A 22,209-nucleotide genomic window follows, 5' to 3' on the forward strand; every position below is an offset into this window, starting at 1 on the left:
GCATGCCCCATCCCTGGAAGTGTTCAAGGCCAGGTTGGAGGCAATTTTGAACAACCTGGTGTAGTGGAAGGTGTCCCTACCCATGGTATGGGAATTGGAACTAGATTATCTTTAAGGTCCCTTTCAACCCAAACCATTCAATGATTTTGACTGTTCAGCTCTCCCATTATCAAGAAACAAAAAGTCATCATTACTGAAAAGACAAAGAATGAAATTTAGGATCCATTTCTATCAGTTTCAAATCAAATTACCCAAAGATGTGAGTTTGGGGAAAAAGTCAAGAGTACTTTCAGTTTCACCAGCAGAAAATATCCTTGCACATGGTCAAAACTGCATATTCAGAAACTTCTGTAAAATATTGGCTTATCTTATAAACATCTTCTATATGTAAGTTTATTTTATAATTTTCCAACTGTGTTTAAGGAATGCCTGTGCATGCCTCACTACAGGCTTGATTACAGTACTCCCATCTTGACTTACTCAGGCTAAAAGTTCCTTAACTTCATAAAGTCATTTAAATCACTTAAGTGGCTCTACGTATTTTATAGAGCCCTACTGAAGGAAAGGGATCTAAGAGAATATATTCCCGAGTCTGTAACAAAAGGAAGTACCACACATAAAAAGAAAGCATACCAGTACTTCACAGGAAAAGGCTTCAGCAAAGAAATCATGTCCTTATAGCATGTCCTACATTTCATCTTTACGGATATGGTGTTCTACTCAAATGCACTACAGTGAAAGAACCATAGCCTGTTTAAAAAGGCAAATACATCAAACAACTTACTGATGCATAAGTTCAAGTTCAAGTAAATGTGCATGCCTAAATACAATGTGTTGCTGGCAAAGCTACCTTAAATGTTTTTCAGTGTGTCTGTTATTTATATGAATCGTACATCAGCTTCCTCAGTTGCTAGAACCCACAGTCTTTCATCACTACAAAAAGCTTTAAACCGGTGTAAGCCAAAACGGCTACCCCAGTGCCTGGGCCACATCATCTTTCTGTCCCAATCTCACTCTCTCCTTTGCAAAAGCAAAAATTAGAAGTCTCTCATGAATCACATTAAAGAATTGGTCTGGGTGTCAGGACAGTTCCCTTCAGTGCACACATTGGCTTATGATGGCTTAATCTACAATAAGAAAGGAAAGTCTTCACTCCAGCTGTGAAGCATTTAAAATTTCCTACTGGCAAGATAAAGAAACCAGACTGTTTCACTAATATCAAGTCCCTTCAAGTTTCTATATATGGCTACATTTTGGTAATACATATCTGCATGCTACATTATTTAAATAAGAAATAGAACAGTTCTAGCTGTAAATATGATCCAACTGAAGACTGCACAACAAATTTTTATTCTACAAAAAAACAGCATTTAGAAATTGATGGTGTAACACATATGTACAGTAGCCAATTTATTAATGTTTGAAAGATATTAACAAAGATAATAGATTCATTAAATGTACTGTTCTACACCACTACCAACCAAATTGTTTTGACAACTCTCACCTGGTAATTTACATAAATCTTCAAACTATGAACAACTTGGCACACTGCCAGCCCCAGTTTAGAAAAACAACCGATTAACTTCTAGTTTTCAGGAGGTTTTAAACAAAATGTTTGAAAAGTAAAGCTACTGCCAATATGTGTTTGATTTTGAGTATTTATTTCTGTGGCCTACAGCTGAAGCCTTTTCAAACTTAACATATTAAAATGAAATAAAACCCCTTAAGTTCATAAAATATGCTTAGAGCTATTTTGTGCTTTTAGGCTTTCACACAATCAAATCTGCCTGACCAGAACACTATGAGTAGCTGGTGCAGCAGCATCGGTCAAGCTCTTTGAGCCAGAGACTGCCCGTGACAATGCATTTACCTGAAACATTGTTCATCTCAACTCCCAAGACACGTTCTGGTAATAAACACATCAGCAAGGTCCATTACAAAGCAGTGGTTATTTAATGCATACCTAATGACTACTACTTGCACAAACATAATAATTCATTCAAGTCCACTCTTTCCAAGGGCCACCTTCATTAAGCTGACTGTTTACTACCCAGAATAAAAGTCTCTGGAACTGAAAAACTGAACCATGACACAGCATGAAAAAACACCCCACCATCCAGAGGAAGAGGACTACACACACATGAGTAACTTGCTTCCAGGTTCAAAGGCATGCTAATGCTTTACACTCATGTGATGTTTTCATACTTTCACCCCTTTGAGGGAAGCAGAAGGGGAAATAAAACTTGCATGTTAATGCTTTAATGTTAAAGATCAAAAATCTATTCTGAGCTAAAAATGTTTCTTTTACCAAAGGGGCATTCACGTACCCTTATTATCTTATTATGCAAGAGGAAAACAACTTTCTTAAAACTGAGTGAAAGGATGCTTTCAGACTCAGAATTTTAACAAAACTTATTTTGAAAGAAGTTGGTGAAACGCACTTGAATGGAACAAACTGAAAATCTGACATCATCCTACAGCTTAACCTTTCCAATTGAAAGGATACACAAGCAGCAAAGCAGGTGAAACAGGAGAGAATAGCATTACTTATTTACCTAAGTAGCCAGTTCATCTCAACAATTTAAAAAGAGGTTCAACTTCAGTGTTATTCCATCAAAGCACAACCCTCCAATTCTTATTTCTGTTAAAAACATGTAGGGTTTTTAGACCAACATCAGCTTACTTTTCATGCAACATTTCTGAGCTTTGAGTCATTAAAGTCAATTAACCACAAAGTACTCAAACACTAACACTATCTATCCAGAACACCAAATATATTACAAAATAAAAAAAATGCAAATACTCATTTAAGTTTTGGCTTCATGCATATCTGCATTTTAAAAAGTAAGCTGGAATACTACTGCATATTCTTACAGTATATATTCTTCCACAATATATATACTTCCACCTTCTAGAAGTAGTAAGAACATTGTAACAATGAGCATGAGCAGATAAATAGAAGCTTGACAGTACTGCAGTGAAATAAGTTTTATCTTACTACCTGAAGAAGGTGAAAGGAAAATTTTCACAACCTAGTTTCATTTCAATTTTATTGAAGTGCCTACAGCATTCTGTGAGTGCTTGCACATACACAGGCACACACAGAAAAAGTGGTATCTATAAACAGTTTACACAGATATTTACATACATGTTATTTACATAAACTAATATGACTGCATGATCTTTGATGAAAAAACCATATGCTTCTTGCACATATAACTGTTGCATTGGTTTTACAAAAGTAATATAAACCATTTGCAACAACTGGCTAAGCATATATCATAGCTGATTCCAAGTTTTTAGAGCTTGCAGGTTTTTTAAAAAAATACAATACCTAAAACACTGTTATCAAACAAATATGCTTTATTGGCATCTAAAAACAAAATGCACCCAACATTAAAATGTACTTTTTCATTTCTTAAAACCACTGCAGTACGAGGAACAAATCACAAACACTTACTTTAGAGAAAACAGAGACTATAGTGTAGATTTTACAAAATCACTTTTAATCTCTGTGTTATGCTCCTTAAGTAACATGGGCCATTATTTTTTCTGCCGAATTGTAGGAACATAAAATATCACAGCTTTATCTATACTTTAAAATTCTGCAGCAGCCTAAAAACACGGACAAGATACACCAGCACCTGTTTTCAAGTATAACAATTTTGATAGCCAAACTAAGGGAAGTATCTAAAATTTCCATTTTCTTCCATAGGAAGTCTTTGTTTGACAAGCTGTTAATTTATCATTGTGAAATTAAAAGCAACTGGGGGCAAGTTTATGCTTTATCAAAGAAATAAAATAAAATTAAAAAAAAAAACAATAAAAGCAAAAAACGTTTACCTACCATGTTCAAATTAAGAACAGTGTTCTATACAAGTCAGTTGTACAGTTATTTAAGTGAAAGATGAACAAGAACATCAGATTAACTTAATTCTGGCAGACAAAAGTGAACTGCAACGGTCCAGTCAGCCATTTATCTATTACAGAGAGATGACAACTTTACAAAAGGTATCTTTTACCTACTGAGTGATGATTATGTCCCCTCAGTTTCTGTGCTTTCTACCACTGGTTCACTCTCTATATCAGCTTCTGTGTCACTCTTCTCTTTGTTTATCTCGACAGAAGATGTCAGTTTTTCATAAAGTTCTGGATCATCCTGCACCTGTGCAGTTGGTGGCTGACTTTCTGTCTCTGTATTTTCACCATTTACCTGGGGCATATTATCAGCTTTGCGTTGAGAAGTGGCCCCATCAAAATATTCAAAAACCCGTGGATGTGGAGGCGGGATCCAGTTGTTTGACATTCTGTCTCTTCCAAACCTGTTTCCATTAATTTCTCTGCAAAAATTAAAATCTCTGTCATCCCTATCCCTCTGTCTTTCCCAGGGTCTTCTGCGGTCATCAAAATCTCTGTGAGCATCTTGTTCAAATCCTCTATTCCAACTAGGACCACTTCTACTATCAAACCTATAGTTTACATGCCGAAACCTCTCTCTGTCTTCATGAAAGCCTTTAGGGCCACCATAAATAGGGAAGGCATGGTGCTCTCTTTCATCATAATCTCCTCTCTGTCCCCAGTGCTTGTCTGAATTGAAACCAAAATGCTCTCTTCGGCCAAGGTTATCTATACCCGGTCTTCCAAAATTTTCTCTCATGTCTATATGTGGTCTTGCAAAGTGTTCTCTTCCATCTACTGGAGGCCTTCCTATGCCCTCTCTTGGATCAACTGGTGGTCGTCCAACAGAATCTCTGACATCCACTGGAGATGGTCTGTTAAGATTATCTCGGTTTTCCACCGGAGGAAAGCGATAATCTCTGTCCCCCTCCTGTTGAATGTTATCACCTCCAAGTGGTAGCCTTTTCTCTGGATTAGAAATGTTATCAATATTTTGTCTTCCTGGTGTTCCAAAAGGTCTTTCTGTTTGATTAAAAATATCTCCTGGAGGAAAAGGACCTCGAGGTGGTGGTGGGTGAAGAGATGGATCAAGGATTGTGGGAGGAGGAATAGTACGCTGTGGTGGCATTCCTGGCTGCATTAATGGAAACCTTGGTCCAGGCGAATGGGGCATTAGGCCTGGACGGATATCTATAAGAGGCATTCCTGGCATTCTTTGATTACTGATATTTAAATGAGGCATGTTTGGAACTGCAGCTGGATGCTGCATTGCCAGAAGTCCAGAATTACTTGAAATATTTGGTGGTGGTACTCCCATAAGTCCAGAACTACTTGAAACATTGGGTGGTGGCATTATGAGAAGCCCAGAGTTGCTTGAAACACTCGGTGGCTGTACTCCTGCCAGAACTCCTGAGCTGCTGGACACACTGGGTGGCTGCATTCCTGTCAGAAGGCCAGGGCTGCTTGAGACACTGGGCGGATGAACTCCAGCTAGAAGCCCTGAGCTACTTGAGACATTTGGTGGTGGCACTCCAGCCATAAGTCCAGAGCTACTTGAGGCGTTAGTTGGCTGAATCCCGCCAGCAAGAGAAGAGCTACTAGAGACAGCAGGTAGCTGCATTCCTCCTGCAAGACCAGAATTGCTGGAAACAGTTGGTGGTTGCACTCCTCCTACAAGTCCAGAGCTGCTTGAAACACTGGGTGGCTGAACTCCCCCTGCAAGCCCAGAGCTACTTGAGACAGTGGATGGTGGCCCTTCTCCAGTAAGCCCAGAATTGCTTGAGACACTGGGTGTCTGCACTCCTCCAACAAGTCCAGAGGTACTTGAGACATCACTTTGCACTGAAATGCAGTGACAAGAAAAACAATTAACAAAAAATACCAGTGTAACACAGAGCACTCAAAACAAAATGCAGTTTAATCCATGTTCAGGTAATGCATGCAGTGATGATACTGCTGATAAGGTCTGTCCTAGCTTCTATAACTCTTATATATTATTTCAATCACATTGGTGATACATAGACCCTATGCCACAGAAATTAATGCCTCTACATAGTAAAGACTGTACAGTAGCTTAAAATTAACAAATCCCAAAACCATCACCCAATTTATGCAATGAAACTATTAAAATATTTGATGAAGTTCTATAGATGTTATACCATCCTACCCTCTCCTGCTCTTTTCCATTGCTACTTGTGTAATCAAACTGCCTTCTATAAGAAGTTTTCTAATGGGTTCCCAGACTCAGCTTTACTTCTGGAGACTATGAGAAAAACATATTTGAGCATAAGCTGCCAGCAGTCAATGATCAGATGATGACAAAGATGGCTCTCACCAGTTCCCCAAATTATATTCAGAATGATATCCTACACAGCCCAAAACTTCCTATTCTGTAGTTACTAGCTCAATGGACTATGATTTGCAAAAATCTCTCAGCAGAGTATCATGCTTCCTGTACATGATCATATCATATAATGAAAACATTTCTTACCAGATCTATTGTTTTCACTGGAAGAAAGCTGAAGGTCTGTAAGATGTGGTCCTTTGTCATCTGATTCTGGTTTGTTGATTGGCAGGGGATTAAAAACACTTCCAGCAGATAAAGTTGGAGTAGCAAGATTGCTAGTAACTGTGCCAACTGGTAGAACAAGGCCAGTAAAAGGAACATCCTTCATCGTCTCTTGTGCAATTGGTAATGGAGGCTGTACTAAAGCTGTAGAGATATAACAGAAGTGTATCACAGTAATCATATAGTGAAACCTTCAAATTTAGTTTGGTAGAAGTCAGGCTGATAAATCAGAAGAAGTGAAATTAATTACCCTCACTGGTACATTTTTTGATAATAAATTTCTTATCCTCAATCAACAATGCAATATTTAGGGTTTTTTTCTAGAGATCATGAGTTGCAGGCAAACCTAAGCAAACAGTACTCTAACATATCATTAAATGTTAAATTAATACAGTTAGAATGCTAAACTAAAATAAATTATTATATATTATTCAGTGTCTAAGACCAAATAATTCCAGTAATAGCTTCATGTGTTAGAAAGATCCAAATACTGAACTATGCATACAAATAATAAACAGTTTGCAACTTAACTCCATGTTAGGTATAGTTTTTCAGTCTACATTATAAGCTCTGTAAGTCTTTTTCTCAATGCCTGCTTAAACCAGCTAAACAACAACTTTTGTGTTGCTATTTCCCATTACAAAGAATTAACATGGTTTTGATTCAATAACAAGGAGTATATAAACAAAGTAAACTTTTCATCACACACAAACAATTGTTAGAGCAATCAAACTTACGTGTTGGAACAACTGGTGGGACAACAGGTGGCGGGACAACAGGTGGTGGGACAACAGGCGGAACTGGAGGAGGCATATAACCTATGTGGGAAAAAATGACAAATGATTACATGAAAAGCAAATAAACTTTTGCAGTAAAAGATTGCCTATGGTATTTATCCCAAAAGGTTGTGCCATTGTACACTAGCAAACAACAAATTAATAGGAAGAGGCAACAGTGGTTATTGTTTTCAAAAACAACCCCATCTTCACTACAGATGATCTGCAGGCACATCTTTAAGTGATATCTGCCAGTAGTATCCAAAGAAGAAAATCAAGAGTTTCAAACTTTTCAAAAGCAAAGAGATTGATTTTAAGTACTTTTAAATTTTAATTTTTCACAAAGGTAGACAGCTGTAATTCTTATTCTCAACAGAATACATTGGTGAAAATAATACCAAGTTAGATATAAGTAATTATAATCTAGTATGCAATTTAGGAGTCAAAGGCCAACTCACTCAGACTGTAACCAGTAGCTGACAGAAAACTTTGATGTACACAGAGGCACATGAACTGCCTATGCTCATTACACACTGCATTTAATTTCTACTGACTTACCTGGAGGTGGCTGTGAAGGGTTGAAACTTGCTCTCAAGAAGGGTGGAGGAGGAATTGGGCTATAACCAGGAGGAGGGACAGACATTGTGACAGGAAACGCAGGTGGAACCAAGCTAACCGCAGGCACAGCTGGAGCTACTGGAATCTTTTTTCATGGAAAGAAACACAAGCAGCTTCAACACATAACAGTATTCAAGGACATTAAAAGGGATAAACTGATTTAACTGCAATTCACATCAAGCACTAAATGTACCAAAGGCTTTGTGTATGTTTCAAACACTGAGGAACTAGATCGCATTCTGAAATGGTACACTGTGAACAAACAAGGACACTGGAAGAATCCTATGTTATCTTTACTTGATTCTCACACAGCCGAAAATACAGTTTAACACTATGTCTATTCAAGAATAAAAATGTCCCTATCACAGAGGAGTGAATGCAGAAATGCAGAGCAAGAAAAGGAAAAAATTGTAGATAATGTAGCAATTTGGGGGCACTTTGAAAATGGTGATTGCAGTGTCTAGAAAAACTTATGTATTTTAGAACAGTCATCAAAAATTAAGTTTAGTGTGCATAACTGCAAGGCTAATAATCCTGATGAAATCCTGAAAATTATTTAATACTTCTTGAATGTTTGAGCTATGCATTTTGTTAACAGTGCATCATATTTACAATGATGTATATTAGAAGCAGTATAAATGCAACATATACATGTATATCTAAATATATGCTGATCACAGTTTACATTAGGAGACAGCTGAGATAAGAAGACTGAAGACAGTTTTTGCGAAGAGGAAAAAGCCCAAAATTCAATTCAAGTAAATGCAAATATATTGACATTCATATAATTTTATGTCAGTTCAACAACTGGAATTGCTTATACACATTTAGAAAGATAAAACAGTAATAATATAAGTACAAGAACTTTTGTATTAAGCAACTGCATGAAACTAAAGATTATGCTCAAGCATGGCAACTATTTTATTCTAAAGTATTTCAGAAATGAACATTAATGAATGCAGGATTTAAATCAAAAATATTTTATCACTTAAACTCATCATTAAAGTTTACCTTGAATAAAAGGTCTGCCCACCAGTTCTGTGGGGCTTTCGCAAACTCAGACAATACCAACCTGCAGCATAGTGACTGGTTGTGTGTAAGCTTCTGTCTGTGTTGTAATAACGGTACTCTTATCAACTGTAGCACTCTGCGTCGTTTGAGTATTTTCTTTAGCAGCTTCTGAGCTTCTGGCTGTTTCCCACTCTTTAAAAATGATGTAATTTATTATAAAAAGATAATTAATGTGTTATTTTTGCTTAGATGTCTTCCTCCTTAAACAATAAAGTTGAATCTAGTATCTACATAGATGCATTACAAATAGCCCTCAAACTTATTATGAAAAGAATAAGTGCAATTATTTATTATTGTGTATTTTAAAGAACATAAAATATCTTTATCTACCTGCAATGCTGTTTAATTTGCCTGTATACAAACTGATTTTTCAAAACTTAACAACCTTTTTCACCAATCATTCTGTTAACAATTTGCAATACAGAGTACACTCCTGTTTTCTAAATCTCCTGTAGACAATATGTGTATGTTATTACTCAGCAACTGTACACTGAGAAAGAATCCTAATGTTAAACAAACTTTACCACAACGTCCACTTCTTCCATCTGCCACTTCTTCAAGAATTTTGTACTTTAAGTGTAACATAGTGAATGTGTTTCAGTAATGTTACATGTTTTAATTTTTGCTATTTATACTCAATTTTCACTCAAAGCAAGATTGTATTTTGACCTGAAGAATCACTGTCAATACTACAAAAGTCTTCATCTACTGTTTATTTTGATATAGATCTGTTTCAAGAAGTTACAGTACAAGTAAATCTTTCATAAACCTAACAAACTGTTCAGCTAGGTTTCAGAATAAGAACTAACACTACTTGTTTTCCTGTCTCTCTGACTTTATGGAAAAAATACCATAAGTTCTGTTAAGCTGTGCCTATCTGGACAAGTTCTAATTTCAACATAAGTCCTTTATTGGAATATATGACTTTCCTAAGCATAAGCAGATAACAATTTCTACACAAATTAGTATTTCACACACCAGTACACAAAAAGTTCATAACTCTTAAAATATGCTAACCTTTACTAACTGGCCTAAACTAATTATCTTTTGTCACCAGTTTTTCATTGTCATGATAATCAATTAAATCTAAAATTAGTTGATTAATCTAAAAATAAAATCTAGATTTCATTATTACAGTGCCATTTATATTGTAAACAAAGAGCTAGAAAAATCTACGTAAATGAAGAAAGAGTATGTATTTCCTAAACAATAGATTTTCTGAAAATTTGCAGTCCGTACCTGTATTTACTGTTTCCTGGTCAATCATGCCACCTTCAGCAAAGCCCTCCAGATCATCCAATTTCACTTTCTCCCATGGAATATAGGAAACTCCCAGATCCACATCCCAGAATTGCTTGTATTCTGTTTTCACACCTTTATTCAAAGCCCAAGCAATCTGAAAATAAAACCCAATCAGACAATTTGGTTAAATCATATAACCTGGGAAAAGGATATTTCAGATTATTGTCTTCAATTTTCTGTCACTGCACATCAATCCTCAGTGTCTAACAATTAAAAGTTTTTACAATGTTTGGATTTTAAATGAACCTGCAAGTAGTTTACTTGGCCTCTACAGCAGGTACATGCATGATTAATTACATCAGAAAGCTTAAATTGTTCAACATTAATCCTAACATATATACGCGGAAATTAAAAATACAGTATTTCAAGGACTTACTCTAAAGTATCAAGCAGGTAGAAGAAATCCCTATAATATTTAACAAAATACTTAACTCTAAGACTACTATAAAATTTAATATTAAGTGACCCAAATGGTCAGGTACAGGACTTAGGCTGTATGTACATAAACTATTGTCCAGGTGTTTCCTAAAGATCAGGTCATTTTTCTGTCTTTTATATTGCCTAATAAAAGCTGCATTTTACACTGAGAGAAAGCAGTTTACACCTCACTGCTTCATTCTTCTTCTCCACATTGTACATTTGAATGAACAGCTGCTAAAAGACAAACCATCATAGTAGAATTGTACTGTGTTTGAAACTGACAGCATCCTTAAGATTAATATCACCTTACCTTAATAATTTTCGATCCAATTTTATATGACCCAGAACTAAGTTTCTGAAGAGCACGATATGCATCTTGTCTATGTACCATACAGACATAAGCACATCCTCTTGGGGGAATCATCTACGGAAAAACAGCAGTGGTCTTAAAAAGTAGGAAAATCAGTACTTCAGATTATGTAACGACACCAATTGAATACTAATATTATAGAAGGAAAGGCTTACATTGTGAAAATGGTTACCTTAATTGACCATATTAACAAGCTTGGGCATCAAGAAAACTTAAGTGTGATACTGGCAGGCTACTTCAGTTACAACATTTTCAAGAAGCAGCAGGAAACTGAAGAATGAGTGTTGTAAATGACATAAAATATTTGAACAAGGAGCAGACTGGGAGCTACATTATGACAACTTCAGAAAAGCAAAGGTTGCTACCTCTTCTTAAGCTTTAGATTCTCTGTGAGCTGAGCAGTAACCTCTCACAAAGAAGCAAATTAGTGATTAAAAGTGTATTGCATTTTTGAAGGGTAGACGTCTCATTTTTTAATGTGATTTTTTTTTCTAATGTTTTATTGTATTTGTGTACGTATAGCATGTTTTATTTAATGTATGACATAGCACGTAACCTTTGCAAGCTTACATATTATGTATGACAATTGCATACATCCGTTTTAGTCAAAAATCTTTACACTGTTTAAATACAAACAGTAACATAACAAACATGTAAGATGACAGACTGTAAAACATATTTTCTAAGAACTGCATTAAGATATACTTTGTTACTCTAGGTACTTAAGCTTTGTGGAATGCGTAAGATGAACTATCTACAATATGGTTTGCCTTTGAAATATAACAGGCACTGGGACATGTATAGTTGTTACATTACTTTCCTTAATTGATAGCCCCTGCAAATCAAAGTGAGGTTTAAATATCTGGCTGCGGGGCTGAATTTTTCACTTGTGAAACTTTTTAGAATATTCTGTACAGTTACAAAAAGTATTCCTTATTAATTATATATTTGAATATATTAATGTGACAGGAGAACAGTAAAAGTATTATTTGAAATGAATGAATTTGCACAAGAAGCATTTTAAAACTGCTGAAGCAAGAGGAAAACCCAGATTTCTCTCTGCAGATGTGCTATTTTAGGAGAAAAATACTTTATTTTGAAGCTGAATTATAAGCCATTGAGGTACTACTCTAAACACCTGACTCTAAATAACAAGAATTATATCTCCCAATTATAATCATCTTTTTAATTGTCATATTTTAGAATAAAGGTTTCTTTACAGTACAATTTCTTTTCTTCTAAATGTTTTATCAAGAAGGATTCAACTTAATGAATCCTCTGTTTGGAAAGTAACCAAGAACAATGTGGATACACATTATAGGTGTCCTTAGACCAAGGAAAGATTATACCTGCTCCATGACAGTTCACTAAACCAGAACAACCATAACTTTTTTGTTAAACCCTGGTTTAAAAACTGCATAAAGTGCTAGAGCTTAGGAAGAGTCTTTTTACCTTGAAGTGTAATGTTTTTGGTGCTTCAGAATAGAGTAGATCAAAACCAGGTTGCAAATACCATGGCTACATTTTTTAACTGTGATAGAAAAGTCTCCTAAATACAAGTTTAAGCAGCTGTAAAGAATTCAGAGGCATAAAAGCATGCTCAAGTTTCTGGTCTAACATTTCTGAAAAAGCATAGCAACATGCTTACTTACATTAATTGACTCTATTTGTCCAAATTCTTCAAACAAGTTTGTTAAATCTTGCTGGGTAGCCTTCTTGTCTACTTGACCTACCCAAAGAGTAGTACTGCAAACTGTCAAGAGACACATTCACATCAATCAAAATACTGAATGTTAGCTTATGAAATTCTCTATAGCATTAATGTAAAAGGTTTTAAAATTACCCAGGAATCACTGATAAAAACCCAAGAATAGTAAATCTATTGCTATATAGAGATTAAGTACATTAACAAAAATGATAAAGGGTTAAACAACACCAAACATTCACCACAAGCATTCATTCTTCTTGTTTAATTTTCTTTTAAACAAAATAGTTGTTTTCATAGAAATAAAACTGTAAAAATCTACAGATTATCAGCTAAGGTAAACCAAATTATGAATTACTTCTAGAAAAAAACCAAAACATTTCTCTTCTACTTTCCATTAAAAACCATGCTTAGGATTCATGCCAATTTTAACAAAGTAAGACTAAGTTCTAACTGGCTAAAAGTGTATTACAGATGGAACTTAATAGTGCAGTATTATGCATTGCATTTTCACCTGAAAATAGCAACAATACCATTAATTTACCATGGGTAAAAAACTGGAAAGAAATTTATCTGAGGCCAATCAGGCTGAAGACATGCAATGATACTTCTGATTCTTGTCAATTCCACCACAAGCCCAGATCCCTGCCTTCCAAATGTTCACCCACTCTCCTCACCAAACACAAATACTCACTGACATGAGCTAAGACTTCCTTCTCCCATATGTACATGGTTCCAATTCCTCTGTCTCCAAATACTACCCAATCTATATGTGCAGCTTGGATTTTCTTGGTCTGCCCTATCCTTTACCAAGGAAACATTCTTTCTTCATCATTATCTTGGAACATCACATCTCCTTACTGTACCAATCCTGGTGCACCAAAATGGAAAACAGAGCTGTGCATTCTCTCAACTGACATTTTCAATTGACATTGTACTCTGCAGTGCTGAGAATGACCAGTTGTAAGATTTCTCTTGGACAAAACTTGTTCCTTACATGTTTGTAGATATCCCTTTTGTATCTCATGGTGTTATATTCTAGAAAACAATTCTTCAGATCTCAGCAAGTAATAATAGTGGCTGTCACTGAACAAATTTCATGAAGTAGAACACTTGTCAGGTGAATAACTTATTTATTTAATCACTTACCTCCCCCCAGAGTTTCCACACTTCACTTAGTGTATTTAATATCTCCTTTAAACTTCACAGGACGTAAAATGCTGCTGCTGTTCATTAGGTTACGTAACATCTCTGTCTCTCAGCTCCCAACCATTCTGATTACAGCTCCCTGCCTTGTGGACTGCTGGGAGAAATCTACACCTTAAAACCAATTTGTCTCTTTTCATGTGTAAAACCAGAGAAGATGGGGGGAAAAAAGTGCATCTAAACTGTAGTACAGTCCCCAATTTAAAGTCACCTTGGAATGATATAAAATATTAATGTGAACAGAACAGAACATTCTTTCCTTTGCAAAAAAATGAGTTGTGAGCTGCTTATCTTGTCAGATAAACCAAATAGTTCTAAGACACAAGATAAATGCAAAACTATACCAGAAATAGTTTATAATCTATCTGAGCAAAATAAATTCTCAAAATACATTCCCTTTGATTTAAGCAACTGGGTGGAGGAAGTTATTTTTCTTCTTACTACCTTCCTTTTTTTTAGTATGTAAATTCTCTGTGGAAATGAAAGCAGTGCACAACACCACTCTGCAGAAGCTGAAATCCACTTGATTTCTGAATATTTTCTTAAGATATCACCATTATGGTCTGCCTTACACTAGTGAATTCCACCTGCTTTGGCGCTACATTCCTCTGAAAATCTATTTAAAAATCACTGTAAACATTTTAAAACTTGGACTTCTAAAATATCCAAAGTGTTCCAAGTGTGCACCACACACTTTAGCATTTTAACAATTTTCAGACCAACTGCTGGACACATTCAAATGCCAAGTTAAAGAGAGCAATGAGGAGAAAGAAGATTGTAACTTAGAGACAGCCTTTGCTGCTCTCTGTTTAGAAGCATAATCAGTGGTGCAAGTGCAAAACATCAGTAGAACAGTATGATGCTTGTTCTTGTCTAAGATGACATGATGTACCCAAGTTACAAGAAACATCAGAAATTAAACTTATAAATATATAAGTAGTCAAGATAAATCTTGTTTTGTCAAAGGAAACAAAGTCTTTTTTCCATTTAATCCTACATTATTAAAACGCTACGCAGGTGCTACTTACCACTTAGTGTTTTTGACCGTATAGGAGGCAATCCCTTTTTCTGACGTTCTTTTTCCCTTTCCCTAGCCCTTCTTTCACTGGAGTACGACCGAGATGACTTTCTCTTCCTTTCTCTTGATCTTGAGCGTGAACGTTTTCTGTGTTTCCGCTTACGAGAACCAGACCGTGATCTAGACCTTCGTTTTCTTGGTGACCTACAAAATACTTAATTTTAGTATGCTGAGTTTAAAAAAAAAATACTCTGACTTAGTTGTCTTTTAACTATAAACTTTAGGCTACACAGATATTTCCATTATATTCACTAAACTACTTCAGGAAATAAACTTAATGCCATTTGGGTGAGGAACAGAATATACACCTTAAAACAAAACACATTCAAAATGTTCTGTATCTACAGTACCTAATTCCCTGGCACAGAAAGCCTGTCCAGCTGGCTAGTGTTAGCTATTCCTGTAACCTAAACCAGTCTTAAAAAATTTCAGTTAAACCACCCATATGGCAAATGAACTGCCATACAAAAGTCTACATCTAACACACAAATATGTAATGAACATGTCTTTTCATTGCCAAAAACTGCTTACGACTATTTTGGAAAATACAGAATTAAGACAGACAATCACAAATTCCAACTTTTTTTCAGAAAAACTTCATTTACTTAATACAAGGTAATTACAAAACCTTGAACGAGATCTTGAACGAGTTCTTGATCTTGAACGAACAGCCGATTTCTTTTCTTCTTGTTCAAAAATCTCTTCTTCAGCAATATCCTGACCTTCATCTATATCCATGTCCTGAGGTCAGACATAAAAGATGTTCAATAACACTTAATAAATTTACTCACAATACATATGACTTGGAATCATTTACTTTGCGTTTTCTTTTCAATTTCTGTAATAAAATTTTAAATAGTTTTACCTGTTGTTGAATATCCATGGAATCATCTACATTTGCTTCCACTTCTAAAAACTGCTGTTGACTACTTCCTTGTGATGGTGATGCAGAGTGCTCTGAACCAAAATTTCCTTCTTGATTCTCCTCAGGGCTTGCCTAAATAACAGTTAATATACCGTAAAGCCCCTTGCAATTCCAAATGTAATTCTATACGAAAATAATATTCCCACTTCTCATGAATATGAAATCTGAACTGGATATCAATCAATTCCATTCCTTTTTTATAGTATCATCCTTAAACAAAACTTTGAAATAATTAATATTTCTGATTGCAAAAGATTAGTATCTTTTTGCTAAATAACAAAACTACAGTACACACAGAGTACACAATTTACTGCTTAATTCGGCTGCGTCAAAACAGAAATTCACAGGATAAATGTAGCCATATGTACAGTGACTCTGAAAGACACCCACTTGTCCTCCATGCATATACATTAATAAATATTATTTTGATACTAACATAATAAAAATATTTTCAATACCAATTGACCTAGTTAAAAAATTTACACTGGTCTGAACTTTTTTACAGTGAATGATTCCAGACAAGCAATTACTGAAAGATAAGGGAGGAAGCTGTGTCATTTGTGTCAATATGGCAATTTCAAGAGATCTAACAAAAGAAGCAGTTCTGAAAAAACACCAAAATTAATGAATGTGGAATACTCAAGGTGTTGATGATTTGCTACAGGAAAAGCTATAACAGCCTGTGCATTGACTGAAAGTACAGTTTTGGAAAAAGTATCTCTAAGGTACAAGATAAATTCAAGAACTAGAAGAAATGAAATTAAAATATTCAGAAATTATATGAGAACAATTTAAAATCTGTAATCCATTACTGCAGGTAAACATTTCAGTGATCCTCACTATATTTTAACTTTAAAAGTATTTTAACAAATACTACATGTTCTATCTACCAGAGAATAACAGGAAGTTAGCAGAATGACTAGTAGCAACAATTTTATCTTTATATTTTTTAAACATCTTATAACAAGTTTGTAAAAAAATATTCTACTATAATTCAATTAATTTATTTGCCTTCTGACAGAATGTTTTGTCTCATTTTCCTTATATTTAATTATTCTTCAACCATCTATTTCTTGGTATCAATGCCTATAATTTTTGTTGCTTCTTCTGTTTTTATCTTCTGTCCTCTCCTCCTTTCCCTCTGCTCCTCATCAGATGCCTGATAATTTTGTTTTGTGCTTTATCTTTCCTTCTCTTTCCCTTTGATCTTTCTCAATGAAACTTACACATGGAATTAAAGAAAATATTACCCATAACATACTGCAGTCACTACAAAGTAGTTCTAGCAGTTTGTATCTTTTAGCTGTTATCAAAGTGGAAAAAAAAAAAACTTTCTCTCCATTCTGACTAGACAAGAAGACTGGATCTGAAGGGAAAATTTGTCAGGTCTTGTAATAGAAATTAAATAGTAAGGGGAGAGTCAAGTTAATGTTCAACCCATAAATATATTGTAAACTTTGATTTTGCTTATTTTACAATAAGGTAGGGATTCAATATTTTTATTTTCAAATTAGACAGATACTTTTTGATATGACACATCAAAAGCTTCTCAAACAGATCATTCCTCTTTGCTTTATTCCTTTACAACATTTCTAGTGTTTAGAAACAGAAATGGCTAGATGTCCACCAAGACCCAAAACTATTTAGAGTCTGTAGCTATCCTGTATATTCTTTTCCATGTACTACACTTAAATAAAACAGTAAAATAAAGCAGAAAAGAAAGAGTATCTAGTAAAAATTAAATCAATAAAGTCAGAAATTCAAAGCTTAAATGGCATTCTTGATTGAAAAATGTGCCACTTGGCTCAGGCAGTGGAATAGATTGTTCAGGGTGGTTGTGGGGTCACCACCTCTGGTGAAGTTTAAGAGATATCTGGATCTGGGCTGCGTGATGTGGTTTAGTGGTTCAGGGGTTATAGTGGCAGTGCTGCTGGACTTGATGATCTTAAGGTTCCTTCCCACCCTGACTACTCAATGGTTCTATGACTTGGCCTGTGCACAGCTTGAAATAAAATCTCCAACAGATGTTTGTTAAGTGATCCCTTGTTTTTTCTTACAATCTGAGATTTCTATTTTCCTGTGAAACCAGATCCAAATACTCCACATGAAGTCCACTTCATACCTGGCCAGGATCAAGACAAAATACTTTTGTTTCTTTTGTTTGTTATTTTTTTAATGGGATCAGGAGGGAAAAAGAACATTTAAGTACTGAGGACTAATCTCAGTAGAAATAAGCCAAGTTTCTTTAGCGTAGAGAGGACAGAATTCATAGAGTTAAGAAGGAACCTTGGGTTATCTCAAGCACCAGTTCTTAATGAATAATTTCTCAAGAAATACATGACTATTTTTTAAGCTTAGATTCTTCAACATAATTATTTCATCAATTATTAGTCAAGACATAAAACCTGGGGAAATTAAAGTTACTCACAGTCTCTATTCTGTCCTCCCCTCAGAGACAGGAGCATAATCACTTCATTGCTCACTTTATTCCTTTTGCAAGCATGGGAAAGCTTTCTTTTCCCCATATAAAGAGCTGAACAGACTAAGCACAGTCATGTCTAACTCACCTAAATGAGTACTCTTTCCTAAGAGAAGCAAAATGTACTCCCCACACATTTGGTTGTGGGTTTTTCCTGCTTTAAGCACTTTTTTCCACTTACCCCACAAGCTTCTATTACATGGTCAGCTAGTGACAAAGACTTTACTTATATGAAAACTGTCAGCAACATCATAATTTTTTTGTCCTGGAATATGCTTTTTTTAATCACAGGAGAACATAAATTACTACAATAGCCACAAGATGGAGTTCTTACCTTTTGAGGCTGCTGTTGCTCCAGAAGCTGTTGTCTGAGATGTTCTAAATTTTGCTGCTGTAGCTGTTCAGCTAGTTGGTGAAAAAGTGAGTTGTTCACAGATTCTGGTACTAATGGCCTAAAATAAAATAACTTAAATTAAAAAAAAATAAAAAAAAACTACAGTTTTTCTGTTCATTTAAACAGTTAGTAAATAGGTCTTCACAACTGGGTTTCAAGTTTAACTAAAACGTAAAATAATGAGGACAATGGAGCTAGTTCCACCTTCTAATATCATCACTATCCCATCAACTGTATAAATATAACTATAAAAAGCAAAGAAAATGCTAACTTTATCCAAAAATTAAAAAAATATTCTAGAACACAGATTTATAGTAAAATGTGTATGTTAATTTAGTAAATTGTCTTTTCTCTTCCTACTGTTTTTGTGTATTTATGTTATGAAATAAGTATTTTCCTTACTTAATCCTAATTTTCATCTAGCATCAGGCAAATTTTAGCATTTTCCATAAGAAATATAGCTTGGTCTTACAACTGGGAAGAGGGAGCTTCCTTTTTAGGCTCTTCATTTTGTTCAGATTCTTCCCCAAAGTCAAACCTGTCCATCAGCTTCTAGGAGAAAACAAAATAAGCATTACTGAACATTCCTTAAATGTCCCTTCAGGTATATGTCCTTTTCATTAGGAAGATGCTATTATTTCTCAACTTAAAAAAACAAAAAACAAACAAAAAAAAACACTTGGAAAATAACCTGAATAGAAAATTAAGTGTCATACTGCTACTGTTACCAAACTCCTGAGTGCATCAAATCTTGGCCCAGTTTTCCTGAGCTCTGCTGCAACAAGTACAACCACATGTTCTTTCCACAGTAACTAAGAGCTACTTTGGAGTAAAGCTTAAATAAAGATTAATTTTATGTAATGGTACCTTTAATTAGAAGAAATTACTACGAAGAGGCCAACTATTCAATCCTTTGGTAATCATCAAACTGCTCTGCTCATATCAAGAGAAGACCTAAAGCTTGATTACTTCACAAAGAATTACTGTATTTTCACACACACGTGTAATTTAGACAACCTGAATTCCTTCAAATATACTGCTCCTTGAAAACAACTTCTCACATAGTCTGCAAAAAAAATCAAAGCAAGCAGTTATCATGTAAGAGGAATAATCCTTCTAATGGATAAAAAGAAAAGTATCTGACAACGAGAAAAACTTGGATAAACTTCCTGTGTTATCTGGGAAGATATCTACACTGGAGTTCTGCTTAAGTAAAAAAGTTTGTCTACTAATTTTTAGAAGTTCAGAAGCATTTTAGCAGCATCTTACTTTCTTGAAGAGAAGAACTAAGGAACAAGCATGAAGAAATACAACAGATGTTATTTGTCAGTGAGATTGCCTTTTTTCAGTATTTAATGAAAGAGACGTGCTATTAAAGCCATGTCCATGCATATCTTTACACACCTTGGAAGTCTGAAAAGCAGAGCTAATGCTATCCTACCACCACCTTCTTATCAAACCTTAATCTCAGAAGAAAAATACCAAGAGAATGAGAATGTACAGCAGTCATTTTGAAATACTAAGGCAAAAACATCTTCAGCAATAAGCCATGATGATTCAGTACCCTGTTTTCTTTCTCAGGATGCTCTATTTACTCTCTGTTACTGGAGTCCAGCACGAAGAACAAAGCATAAGCTAACTAGAACATGGATCAATCACTGATCAATCAAGAATTTTTAGAACCACTTTTCCCAATATAATATTTATGAAAGCAGGACTGAATATGTCTCTGAGAAAACACAGTAGAAACACAGACCATCAAGCCTATGTGAGATGGGATGTTAAAATCCAGAACAACTTTCACCACATATCTAATCCATTTACAGCAAAGTGACTACCTTTTTTGTTTGTATTGTTAGAATATTTTCTAGTAAGGCACTTATAAAATGCTGCTGCACTGAAAAAAATTGTGCATTTCAGAGAAACAACCTCAAGCTTAAAATACTATTAATCATCATGTATCTTCCATCATGACAAAGCAGGAGGGAAAATAACAGAATATGTACTGTTTATGTGGCTGAGAAAAGAAAAAAATTAGTCATCAGTTCCTGGCAAAAAGCCCCAAACATTTAGATTAACCAAGGCCAGAGATAATAAGAGAACTTCCAGCCAAGACAGGTAAGCGTGCAGCATGATTTTTGTTTACATTTGGTTTAAGTAACATTGTACATACTGAAGCAAAAAATCTGAACTGAAATATCTTGATTTTTACATAGTTTGTAGAAGAACACTCTCTACAGTGAAGTAATAGAAATTAAACCAAATTAAATACTAGGATACCAAGTTTAATGTTATACATACATGCATATAAAAGGTGCAGAACCTTCCCTTATGTTACATATGTTACTTTAATTATGTAAGAAGAAAATATGTTCAGAAAAAGCAACAGAAAGGATTAAAGATATGAAAAAAGGTTTTTATTAGAAAAGTAACAAATTTTTTCATAAGAATCAGGATATTCTCTTTGGAAATTAAAATAAAAGGAGTAGGGTAAATGCATAGGTAATGTTGAGCATTTTTTTTTTTAACTGTAATACAAGTATTTGGTTCTACAGCAAGATCAGAAAACATGCACATTTGATGTTGCTGAAAGAATTTTTCACATAATGCAGATTAATTTGCACAATTAAGTAACGCTAGATACTACAGACTGAAGAGACTGAAAACAAAGGATTGGAAGAACTGCCATATAGTTTTTCTTAAAAAAAGATGGACACTTATGCATTCATCAAAATTATTTTCTTGTGCTATTTATTATTTGTTATCCAATTCACAAACACGATGTAATGGAATAAAAAACTATGCTCCACAGTTTCCTTTGGATCACAATTGCAATAAATGTTTGGGTTTTTTTTTTCATAAAAGCTGCCCTTTCTTTTATGTCTGTATATAAACATCTCATCAGGATGTGAATTCCTTACTTCAATTTAATTCCAATTTACTTCAATTTAAGCTGTCCAGATTTCAAGACACCCACACCTACAAATAAACCAATCCATGGAAATGCTGGAATTCAAGTCTGCAGAATAATGTCATACTATAAAATACTTTCTGTATGTAAATATTATAGCAGCCCCTGTAATATGATGATGAACTGATGCATTCATTTCCTGGGATTACGCCCTTCTCAAGCTGATGGTTACAGCTGTGGTATAGCAGGAGTGCAGGCCATTCTTTTCCTGACTTATTTTTACAGCTGCATTACTTTCAATAAAAAGAGATTATCTGAGTGAAAAATAAAAAAAGGTTTTTTGCTTTTTCAACTTCCTTATTCTTTCTATTTATTCACTCCAGGACAACCCTACAGAGATTATGTACACACAAACTGTTTCTTCCAAAGAGAATAGAACAATGCTTATTTATTTCTTTCTTTAGTTAGTTATAATTCTTTGAGCAGAA

General features: G+C 34.7%; 1 protein-coding gene across 5 annotated transcripts in view; it reads right to left on the reverse strand.

The window, feature by feature from the left end:
- Positions 1 to 22,209, reverse strand: part of SCAF8 (SR-related CTD associated factor 8) — an 88,478-nt gene that overhangs the window by 32,373 nt on the left and 33,896 nt on the right. Inside the window, exons 1-14 of one of the 5 annotated variants that reach the window (XM_053936795.1) lie at positions 19,678 to 19,785; positions 19,283 to 19,359; positions 18,751 to 18,868; positions 15,878 to 16,009; positions 15,641 to 15,753; positions 14,963 to 15,156; positions 12,676 to 12,776; positions 10,964 to 11,077; positions 10,171 to 10,327; positions 8,933 to 9,063; positions 7,801 to 7,945; positions 7,204 to 7,284; positions 6,389 to 6,610; positions 3,346 to 5,739 (exon numbers count right to left, since the gene is read on the reverse strand). In XM_053936795.1, the coding sequence (XP_053792770.1) occupies positions 4,037 to 5,739; positions 6,389 to 6,610; positions 7,204 to 7,284; positions 7,801 to 7,945; positions 8,933 to 9,063; positions 10,171 to 10,327; positions 10,964 to 11,077; positions 12,676 to 12,776; positions 14,963 to 15,156; positions 15,641 to 15,753; positions 15,878 to 16,009; positions 18,751 to 18,868; positions 19,283 to 19,356 (3,285 nt within the window). In that variant the 5' untranslated portion in view covers positions 19,357 to 19,359; positions 19,678 to 19,785 and the 3' untranslated portion in view covers positions 3,346 to 4,036. Of the gene's footprint in view, positions 1 to 3,345; positions 5,740 to 6,388; positions 6,611 to 7,203; positions 7,285 to 7,800; positions 7,946 to 8,932; positions 9,064 to 10,170; positions 10,328 to 10,963; positions 11,078 to 12,675; positions 12,777 to 14,962; positions 15,157 to 15,640; positions 15,754 to 15,877; positions 16,010 to 18,750; positions 18,869 to 19,282; positions 19,363 to 19,677; positions 19,786 to 22,209 lie in introns of those variants that run through there. The other 4 variants (XM_053936794.1, XM_053936792.1, XM_053936793.1 and 1 more) reach the window with 4 other exon arrangements.

This window comes from Vidua chalybeata, chromosome 3 (genome assembly GCF_026979565.1).
Source record: "Vidua chalybeata isolate OUT-0048 chromosome 3, bVidCha1 merged haplotype, whole genome shotgun sequence".
NCBI lineage: Eukaryota > Metazoa > Chordata > Aves > Passeriformes > Viduidae > Vidua > Vidua chalybeata.